General features: G+C 41.2%; 1 protein-coding gene and 1 non-coding gene across 3 annotated transcripts; both read left to right on the top strand.

Moving 5' to 3' along the window:
- The first annotated feature begins 324 nt into the window (after window positions 1–324).
- LOC120079721 (elongation factor 1-alpha) lies at window positions 325–3,904 on the top strand. Of its 2 annotated transcripts, XM_039034054.1 has the most exons (3): window positions 325–478; window positions 1,357–1,845; window positions 2,722–3,900. In XM_039034054.1, exons 2-3 carry the CDS (start codon window positions 1,384–1,386, stop codon window positions 3,607–3,609), a joined length of 1,350 nt encoding a protein of 449 aa, XP_038889982.1. In that variant the 5' UTR covers window positions 325–478; window positions 1,357–1,383; the 3' UTR covers window positions 3,610–3,900. The 2 variants fall into 2 exon arrangements, with proteins under 2 accessions (XP_038889982.1, XP_038889983.1); XM_039034055.1 differs by lacking the exon at window positions 325–478 and having other exon boundaries at window positions 1,378–1,845; window positions 2,722–3,904.
- LOC120080645 lies at window positions 1,996–2,118 on the top strand. Its single transcript, XR_005482597.1, has one exon. It is a non-coding gene; the product is annotated as a small nucleolar RNA snoR83 (small nucleolar RNA).
- Window positions 3,905–11,399: the final 7,495 nt, after the last annotated feature.

The raw sequence follows: 11,399 nt of genomic DNA, 5'->3' as shown, positions 1-11,399 counted from the left end.
GTCGATTCACCACTTATATCGACGTCGAACGGTTAAAAATATCAATAAAATATATTGAGATGTCTATGAAAATCTAACGCCGTGGTTGCAAATTACATAAAATACCTAGAACTTTATGGTAGACTTTTCTTGTCTTTTTATATATATATATAAAAATTAATTATGATGATAAAAGATCAAACCCTCCACGTCTAAAAAAGAAAATTATGCTAAATTAACGTTGAGCTAAGCTCACTCAGATCCGGACAATGGTTGAGAGGAATATTCTCACATGCGTCTATTCTAGTAATTGCTTGGATACCAAGTTTTTAAAAAACATGCGACTATTCTATTTGCTTGGAGGGCAAGTTTTTCTTGAAGCAGTAAAAGGGCAATTTCCTCGATCCCCATTTGCACCAAGTTCAACAATCTAGCACTCCTTCTATTCTCTCTCGCAGTTGCTGCGAGGGTTTAAGCGCAGGTCCTTCTCCTTCCTCAGGTTCGATTCTTCAATTTTGTCTATTATATCCTGTTTTTCCTTGTCTATCCATGTGGACTGTCATCTATTTCAATTGGTTCCGTCATTTATTATTCTAATTTTGCTACTTTCTCTGCCCTCTGTGTTGGGCTTTCTTTCTTTCGATTCATTGAAATGATATTTAAGTTCATATAGTATATCTTATGAACTTACGTCGAACATTCGGATTTTTTTCTCGTTCTTTAAATCGCGTTGACCTGATATTATTTTCTCTGCTTCTTCACTTGCTCTGTTTCCTCGTAACATATTTGCTTTTGTAATTAGGAAAGATTTATGGTGACTGTTCTTGATTCCAAAACCCTGGTGCTGAAATCTTTTTGAAATCCTACTTTTGTTGTTTTACATATGTTTTTAATATTCAAACTTACGTCTCACATAAGCACTAAAAGGAACACTTAATTTCCATTTCTTCTGCGTTCTCGTTTGGGGATTTAATCGTTGAAGTATGTTTATATTGTGGAAAGTTTGATTTTAATTGATCTTATGAGCCATCTATTGGGTTGTATGTATTACTTTTTGGTTTTATTCATTGTAGGGTGTACTTTGGGTTGAGTTCATGAATTAAATTTTCGTTGACACGTTGAATTCGTTATCAACATGATGGGGAATCAAAATTATCATTATATTATAGAAAAATCCACGAAACAGATAAAATAAGCCACAAAAACACACTGATTAATAGACATTAACTTGCTTTAAAATGATAAAATGTTTATCTACTAATTTAAATTTATTTTTAAAATTAAATTAGGACCTTGATATTTCCGTCGGCATCAACATTTTAGAGCTCAAGTTATATTTGTATCATTATTTCAATTCCAATTTTTATTTTGCTACAGATTCTTTTTTGTTACTGAGATTCAAGTATGGGTAAGGAGAAGGTTCACATCAACATTGTGGTCATTGGCCATGTCGACTCTGGCAAGTCGACCACTACTGGGCATTTGATTTACAAGCTTGGAGGTATTGACAAGCGTGTTATTGAGAGGTTCGAGAAGGAAGCTGCTGAGATGAACAAGAGATCGTTCAAGTATGCCTGGGTGTTGGACAAGCTTAAGGCTGAACGTGAGCGTGGTATCACAATTGACATTGCCCTGTGGAAGTTTGAGACCACCAAGTACTACTGCACTGTTATTGATGCTCCTGGCCATCGTGATTTCATCAAGAACATGATTACTGGTACTTCCCAGGCTGACTGCGCTGTTCTTATCATTGACTCCACTACCGGAGGTTTTGAAGCTGGTATTTCTAAGGATGGGCAGACCCGTGAACACGCACTTCTTGCCTTTACTCTTGGTGTCAGACAAATGATCTGCTGCTGCAACAAGGTAATGTTGTGATCAACTTTGATTTCCTCTCCTTCTCAGTGTAAAAGATCAATTATGGTCAATTTCAACCTAAATTCTTAATTTCATTAAATTGCACTATAAACTTAAATGAGTGTTGTAATCTTAGTCTTAAACTTCCCTGTCTTCATAATCCCAGCCAAACCATTTTTGTGTTTTTCTGATTCATGGGAGGCAGAAATTACATGGTTATTCGTTGATAGCATATCTTCTCATTCAATGGGTTTGCTTTGCTTAGTACATAACCGCATATTTTTCTTGTCACTAAAATCATAATCTTAAAAACTTTAGATAAGTTCTCACACCAAATATGGTTAAATATTCCTTGTAAAACATTTGTATGATATGAGATCAGTATACTTTTAATGGGAAAAGGGCATTGGAGTTACGTTTTCATTTTTGAAATTTATGATTTTCGATTTTTGACAAATTATTCAAAAATTCATTTTAGTTCAATTCCAACTCCACAAGTTCTTTTGCCTTTGGGGTCTGGCATCTCTGATTAGAAGGCTTACTAAAACAAGAGAAGTAAGGCACTAAGGTGTCTATGCCAGTATTGAAGTAGTAGATCTGTTAGCCCCTTGTTGAGTGGAGGAAAATAGGACTAATCTATGCATTAGCCATTAGTTAAACTTGTTTTTTTGGGGGGAAAATAATTAGTGGGTTATTTGAGAAATTGAATCAAGGGTAGAAAATGTAATACTTATATTAAAGTTTAGGGAAGTTACAAGTATCCATAATAGTTTACTACTGGAGCAATATTATTAATCTGCAAGGAGTGTTTGACCCACCATAACTTAACTTCAATAATATTTACTACATACTTCATAACTTTGTGTTTGATTTGTTTGTTCGCAGATGGATGCCACTACTCCAAAATACTCCAGGTCTAGATACGATGAAATCGTCAAAGAAGTTTCATCCTACCTCAAGAAGGTTGGCTACAACCCAGACAAAATTCCCTTCGTCCCCATCTCTGGATTTGAAGGTGACAACATGATTGAAAGATCCACCAACCTCGACTGGTACAAAGGCCCTACCCTTCTCGAGGCCCTCGACCAAGTCCACGAGCCCAAGCGACCATCAGACAAACCCCTTCGTCTTCCTCTTCAAGATGTTTACAAGATAGGAGGCATTGGAACTGTTCCAGTAGGTCGTGTTGAAACTGGCATTATAAAACCCGGTATGGTCGTCACCTTTGCCCCAACTGGACTCACTACTGAAGTAAAATCTGTTGAAATGCACCACGAAGCTCTCCAAGAAGCTCTCCCCGGCGACAATGTGGGGTTCAACGTGAAAAACGTCGCCGTGAAAGATCTCAAGCGTGGCTACGTTGCCTCGAATTCCAAGGATGATCCTGCCAAGGAAGCTGCCAATTTCACTTCTCAAGTTATCATCATGAACCATCCAGGACAGATTGGAAATGGCTATGCCCCTGTTCTTGACTGCCATACCTCTCACATTGCAGTCAAATTTGCTGAGATTTTAACCAAGATTGACAGACGATCTGGTAAAGAACTTGAGAAAGAGCCAAAGTTCTTGAAAAATGGGGATGCTGGATTTGTTAAGATGATCCCCACCAAGCCTATGGTGGTGGAGACGTTCTCCGAGTACCCGCCGCTCGGGCGATTTGCAGTCAGGGATATGCGTCAAACCGTGGCTGTTGGTGTCATCAAAAGTGTTGAAAAGAAGGATCCCAGCGGAGCTAAGGTCACCAAATCAGCTGCTAAGAAATCTGGTAAGTGAATGGTGCGGTTTGAATTATGTGTTGTGTTTTGTGTCTGTTTTCTTTTCACAACTTTTCCGCCGTCGTTGAGTGGCTTATCACAGAATTGGGTGCTTGATCGTCGGTGGCCGTGGGCTTAAATAAATCAATGGTCTTGTGTTGTATAATAAAGTTTGTTGATAGAACACATAAGTGATCTGTTGGATGTGTTGTGTCTGTACACATTATTATGTGGGAGATAGTTTTAGTACTTGTTTAATAGTTGCTGTAATGTTCTATTTGGTGAGTTATATTTAAGTGAATTTTTCTTGTGTTAACTTGTGTTTGATTTTACTTGTTATGCCATTATCGTTTACTTCTACCGGTAATCTATGGTTTTAGAGTCATAATACGGTTAAATTATAAATTCGGTCTAGAGAAAGTTAGTATTTAGTTCATCTCAATAAATAGTTTTTATGATTTTGGTAAAATCCTGATAAATGATGTTTACTATAGAGACTATTTAAGAAGTAAATTCTAACCTTTTCAAATATAGGGACCATATTTGCAATTAGAAATCTCATAGTAATTTAGTTAAACTATAACAAATGCCTTTGAAATTTGCTTATTCATTCAAAAGTTTAGATATTAACCCAACATTTAAGAAATATTTAAGGAATGATAATATTTCAAAATTACTTTTGGTGTATAATTTTAAGTCGAAATTGAGACTTGAAATAGGATTATCATTGAAATTGGGACTTAAAATAGTATAGTATCATGAAAGTTTGAATGGAGTTTTGAATTGTCGATTTAGTGCACGGAGTGATTTAAAAATTGTTGAAATCAATTTTGTCAGGTTTAAAATCTCTTCTAAACATATTGTTAATTCCTTCTAATTAATTTTACTTTCTTTTATTAAAATTGATTCTGAATGATTAAAAGAAATTTCAAAGTGATATTAAAAACAACACAATATTATTTTAAGAGATTCGTAACTACTTTCAAACATGGTCATATTTTCAGGAGCCGTCAATTAAAAGTAAATTCTAGTTAACAACATGCTTTTCCCAAGTTTTTTTTAGAATAGGTGATATTATTATACAACAATAAGGGGATCCCACAGCCCGGGATCAAGGCATCAAAGCAACAAAACACAAGCAAAGACGGGGCAACAAAACCAAAACAAAGCCAACAGGATAAGACCAGAACAAACCCAACACAAAAATGCAAACATGCAAACCACCAAGGAGAAAGGCAGAGAAAAGAACCCAAAACCCCATAAACCAGGGGGCTACAGCGAAATAGAGAACAACGTGAAGTTCAAAAAGAAAAAACATCCGTACACACACTAGATAAGACCAAGAAGGTCAACCCGCCAGGAAGTAGCACGAGCACGAACCGTAGAGACCATAAGGTGAACTAGAGCAGACATCGACCTCAGTTGACCTCCATGCAGCTGCCGATTACGCTCCTGCCAGATGTAGTATATGGAAGCATACCAGAAAACACGGAACAACTTACTACGTACCTCCTTATCCAACCCCACTCGGCACAACCAACTCAATTCTACGTCCCAACCAGCCACCCGATGCGTCGAACCCAACTGACGCAACATACTAGACCACATCTCTCTCCCAAACCCACACTCAAAAAATAAATGATCCCGCGACTCCTCACCTCCCCCACACAGAAGACATCCACCTCTAACAACACACCCCAACTTCTCAACCAATTCTGCGTACTCAACCTGTCCCTCACCGCTAACCATGCACAGAAGGAGTGACGTGGGAATACCACCCCCCGCCCACAAAATACCAGCCCAAGACACCCTAGGACGATGAGGACACATACTCTCCCAAGCACTAGCGATAGAAAATCGACCACTAGCATCCGACACCCAAACCCAATAATCCTCCCCCCTCACCCTAGTCCCCACTGCCTAGATAAGACCCTAGATCTCAAGCAGCTCCCAAGACACTGTAGGCCACCTCCAACCTCCCCACCATCCAGAACTTTGACAACCGCGCTTCCAAACTACTCCTTGCATCATGAACCACGTAGACCCGTATGAATCCAAAATTGGCCCCCCCGACAAGCCACAGACCCACCAAACAAAACAATACGTCCATTGCCGATCATCAAACGAACCAAATGCTTGAATCTATCTCTACTTTGCAAGATAGGCCTCAAGCACCAAGACCTTCCAACCTCACTCGAACAGGGCCACGCAAAACATACGCCTCTACCCACGCCACCCATAGTGACCCCGATTTAATTAAGAGAAGCCAGAGCAACTTCATAATAGCAACCTGGTTCCAAAGAGGCCACATGCTTCACACCCAACCCCTCATCTCCCACGGAAAGCGCACCACCTCTTAATCCCACGCCACCCGTGCACCACCCCGACTCACCACACTACCCTTCCATAAATAACAACGTAACAGACGATCAACCTCATGAGTTACACACGCAGGTAACACGAAGATGCTACACCAAAAAATCTGAAAGGACTGTAAAACAGACCTAACAAGCTGCAACCTCCCAACAAATGAGAGGGACCGCACTACTTAGCTTCTAATACGAGTTGTAATTTTGTGTATCAAAGGCGCATAATCCATAGCCCTCAACCGACCCGCCAATAGAGGTAAACTTAGATACCTAACAGGCAACAAACCAAGAGATACACTCATATACGCAGCTATTTCCTCCGCCTCCCCTGACTCCACACTCGCAACAAACATGGAACTCTTCCCAATATTTGCAACTAACCCAGACAGCCCTGCAAACTCTGTCAAGACATGCCTTACAAACTCCAAAGAATCTCTCTCAACTGCACAGAAAATCATCAGATCGTCTGCAAAAATCAAATGAGTTAGGCCCAAATGTTCACACCTATCATAGAACCTAAACCACACAGGAGGTTTATTCAACAACCTAGACAAGACCTCCATCACCATCACAAACAAAAAAGAAGACAACGGATTCCCCTGTTTCAACCCCTTCCTACTAGGAAAAAACCCTTCAAGGAAACCATTAATCATCATAGAGAACTTAGGCGAAGTAACATAAGTTCTCACCCAACTAACAAACTGAAGAGGTGTACCTATAGCCAACAACACACCAAACAGAAAATCCCAATTTACCGAATTGTACGCCTTCTGAAGATCTACCTTTAACACACAATGCAACTTCCCTCTACCCTCCTTATAGCTCCCTACGAGCTCTTGACACAATAAAATGTTATCGAAAATCGACCTACCCGGAACAAACGCAGACTGGTCACCACTGATGAAATCAGGCAACCACAACCGCAATCTCTCAGCTAAGATCCTCGAGATACACTTATACACAACATTGCAACATGAAATAGGACAAAATTCCTCCATACATTCAACTCTCGTCTCTTTGGGATGAGAGTAATAGTAGTAGAATTAACTCCACCAGGCAGGTAACATGTCTCAAAAAAATTCAACACAGCGTCACAGAAATCATCCTCAACTACACTCCAAGCAGCTCTGTAAAAATCCACTGAAAATCCATCAGGCCCAGGAGCCTTCCTAAACTTCATCGAGAATAAAGCTTTATGAATCTCCTCCCGACTCATGGCCGACCAAGCGCCTCCACCCCCTCCTCGAACCAACTGAACTGTACAATATCTCCAATTTGGGTAGTAAAATACCTATACCCCACATGCTGAGCCCCTAAGCAACCCCGAAAGAATTCTACCGCCACCCCTGCCACCCTGTCATGCACCATCTGGCGAGTCCCCCCAGCATCCACGACCGTAAATAAACCACTGCAACTACGACGAGAACGAACACAACGATGAAAAAAAGCTGTGTTCATATCACCTAACTCTAGCCACCTCACCCTGTCTCTTATACACATCTAGATGTGTATAAGAGACAGGTCGAGTACCCCCAGCATCCACGATCGTAAATAAACCACTGCAACTACGACGAGAACGAACACATCGATGAAAAAAAGCTGTGTTCATATCACCTAACTCTAGCCACCTCACCCTGACCTTTTGCCGGAGCGACGCCTCCTCCAATCTCGCCACTAACCAAAACACCTTAGTGGCCCAAGCCGCCTCTACACACACCGACTCTGAAGCAGGATCCTTTTCTACTGCAGCCTGAGCAGCCTCCATAACCTGCCTAGTTTCCCGTACCTCATCAGCTAACACAGAGATACGCCTACCAAACGATGCACGAAAAACCCACTTCACTGCCTTCAAATTTCGCACAAAACTAACCATAGGAGACACATCCTTAGACCTTCTCCGCAATAACCTGATAGTATCAAGAAAACCCTCTGCCTCCATCCAATGATAAAAATAACAAAATGTAGGAGGCGACCTACTCCTCGTCTCCCCTGTAGAAACCAGAAGAGGGCTATGATCAGAAATCCCCCACTGACCAACCCTAACCTCCGAATACGGAAAAGTTACCTTCCACGCCTCATTAGTCAAACATCAATCCAATTGGCGCAAGATACCATTCTCCTGAAGTTTACTAGTCCAGGTAAACCAGTTACCTGTCACACCCAACTCAACCAGATCCGCCTCCAATAACACTCCATCAAACTCCTTCATCTCCCTCAAGCTAGGGCAAACATCAAAATCCTTTGAACTATTACGAATAACATTAAAATCCCCCAAAACAACTCTAGGAAGCTGCCACGAGGCACACACATCAATCAACTGAGACAACAAGTTCCTCCTCTCGCTTACGTGATTAGAGGCATACACAACATCAATATGTACCCTAACACTAGATACAATATTCACTAAGGTTCCAGAAATGAATTGATCCTCATTGACATCAATGGAAAAATCATAGATACTCTTTCGCCACATCACCCAGATCCTCCCAACTCTATAGCTACACACACAACTCCAAGCATCACCAAACCTACCCATCACCATACCAAAATTCTCATGACGAACCTTCGTCTCAAGCAAACAACAGAAAGTAACAGAGGAGGAAGCCAGAAAGTCTACCACCACCCTACAATTGACAGAGTCATTCAACCCCCTAACATTCCAGGAACACCAAATCATGAACCTTGCAATCACACCTACCACCTCCCACTGGGCCTTTACCCAAACTCCCGAACATCCCATCCATAACAAACAACGGATCAGGATCTGCTTATACTAATGCCAATGCCAACGAGTCTCCCCCCTCATCACACAAAACATCAAACTGGTTGATCATCAACATGCTTTACAAACCCCGTAATTCTAAGGGACCCATAAACTACTCTGCCCTTCAAGGGCGCCGTACCTGGTGACCCACTACCACCCTTATTCCCTACACCTCCTCTATCACGCCTACAATGGCTAACCATAGTAAACTCTTCAACCCTCCCCGTGCCCTTAATCTCATCCACTGGGCTAGATCCCCTCGCACCCATACCTAAGTTCTAACCCTTCCTCACACTCTCAATTCCCCCATTCTCCTTCAAACACCCTTCATTGACTGCCACAATACACAACTCCTGACCCTTCTCCACACCCTATTGCTCACACACAGCCCCAGTATGCCCAAAGGAACCACATCAAGTACACCTATGAGGTTTCCATTCATACATTACTGGAATAATAAACTACTGACCTCGCATTCTAACAATGACTGAATGGGGCATTAATGAATCACCATCCACCTGAACACAAACCCTCGCATACGATAACCATCATCGCTCTCTTGTTGCAACATCAAAAGAGACAAGTTTACCCACAACACTAGTTAACACTATTAAACCCATCCATAACTTCAGAGGAACATGCTCTAGTTTAATCCAGATAGGAACAGAATTAAACACAAAGGTTTTAGGAACAATACTTGGAGACCACTGTCGTAATAAGATGGGCTTGCCACCCAAGTGCCACGAACTATTCTCCAGCACCTAATCTCGTAACTCTACCTTCTGAAATTTAAAGATAATCAAACCGTTCTCCAATAAGGTAATAGTTGGCATCTCTACACGTTCTCAAATTCTCTAAATAAGACGACAAATAATAGAATACGGGAGTTTGACATCCACAAATTGACCAACTAGAGATTTCTCCCACATACAGACACCCTCATCAATAATCTCCTCACAAGGTTCAACAATAACTTTATCATTTTCAATCAATGGGAAAATGAACTTCAAATTACCCCTCAACTTAGTCCCAAAAAGGGCCGCCAACGAATTTCCCCCTTTCACGTTGGATCCAGAACCACCAGAATCACACCCCTCCTCTAACCAATCCAACTTTGGACCAAACCCCCTAGTTAAACCGGTTTTAGAAACCGGCTCCTCCCGCTCACGAAGAACCTGAGTGTCCACCGATCGATACTCACTTTCACAAAGCCTAGCCCGTGAAACCTCTTCACTGCCTGACTTCTGCCTCCTCAAGCCTCCCAACTCTGGCCCAGCACCACGCGGCCAACCCACCAAATCCCCCATGCCTATCGACCCTTTCCCTAGCTCCCCCTGCACCAGTCCATTTCCTTCACTCATCCTCAGCCCACTCCCATTAGGCCCGCTCATTCCAGCTCCCTCAAGGCCCAACTCAACATCCCTCACAACCCGGTTTTCATCCAGGCCCCCAACACCCTTAAGGCTCCCAGACACCCCTTTCACTTCCTGCCTATCAACTAACCCAATACCCAGCCTACTCGGTTCAACCCTCACAACCCAAATTTCCTTCTTCAACCCAACACTCTCCATACCATACCCTTCACCTTCCTCAGAGCGACCATCAGACAACCCAAAATCCTTCACCTTCGAAGAACGAGCACCCAATCCCGAATCGATCTCCGGTCTAAGCAGACGAAAGGGTTGACGAGCAACTCGCCCTCCATTTTTCTCTTTCAGTCTTAGAGGCGACCACTTACGCACCATCATCGCCAGCTCTCACCGTGTTAAACCCACACCTCAATAAGATTGTCACCGTCTGCGAACAAATTGGCTGCTAAAACACGGCGAATAACAGAACCCAGCCTCACCAGTCGACTGCGAGCACCTCTCACCAGTCAACAAGTCGCAAACGAAACCCATACAAACCTTAGTCGTAAACATGGCGGTCAAGTCCAGGAACCCAGATGACCGGCGACACGTAGACGAGCGACGAACAGACCGGCGAAGACCCGTAGAAACCCGTTGCGAAACCCATAGAACAGATCGACGAACGAACGTCAACAGATCGGTGAAACTTGTATAAACCCAGCCTCAATAAGATCAAACAAAAGTCACCAGTTGCAAAACCCGTAGAAGATGACCGGCGGAAACCCCCCGGCGGAGACGATCGCCATTGTTTGAAGCGACGGCCCACGACAGTCAACCGTACCATGAACCTATAGAGGCGGCGGTGAACCATAGAGAGATGTCATTTTTAAAATTATGTTACAAATAATAAGAGTTGAAAAGTAATTATTGTCAGTATTTAATGAAAATTAACAAATACACCATGTAATTCCTAAGAGGTCATCAAGATTTGAAGGAAATACATTATGTTTATATTTATTTTATGAAATTACTAAGGCCAATCTCATATAATTTTAATAGATTAATTTATTACAAAATTAATTAGTTAATAAAAAAATAAGAAAATTCTTATAAATAGAAAAATTTCAAAAATATTTATATTTTATAGTCAAAAGTTATAAAAGTGCTTTGTACAATTTTAAGTATTAGTTAAATAACTTTTAGTATAATATTCAATTCTTAAAAATATTTATAATTAACTATCCAATTAAATGATTATTTTTTTGGGCCTTTTTAAATATAAAAAATATTTAAAAATATTTACATTTTGTTGTAAAAAGATTAAAAA

The sequence above is a fragment of the Benincasa hispida genome, chromosome 6 (genome assembly GCF_009727055.1).
Source record: "Benincasa hispida cultivar B227 chromosome 6, ASM972705v1, whole genome shotgun sequence".
NCBI classification, from domain to species: domain Eukaryota; kingdom Viridiplantae; phylum Streptophyta; class Magnoliopsida; order Cucurbitales; family Cucurbitaceae; genus Benincasa; species Benincasa hispida.
The sequence above is the reverse complement of the archived record's forward strand: the minus strand, read 5'-3'. Positions and strand labels throughout refer to the sequence as shown.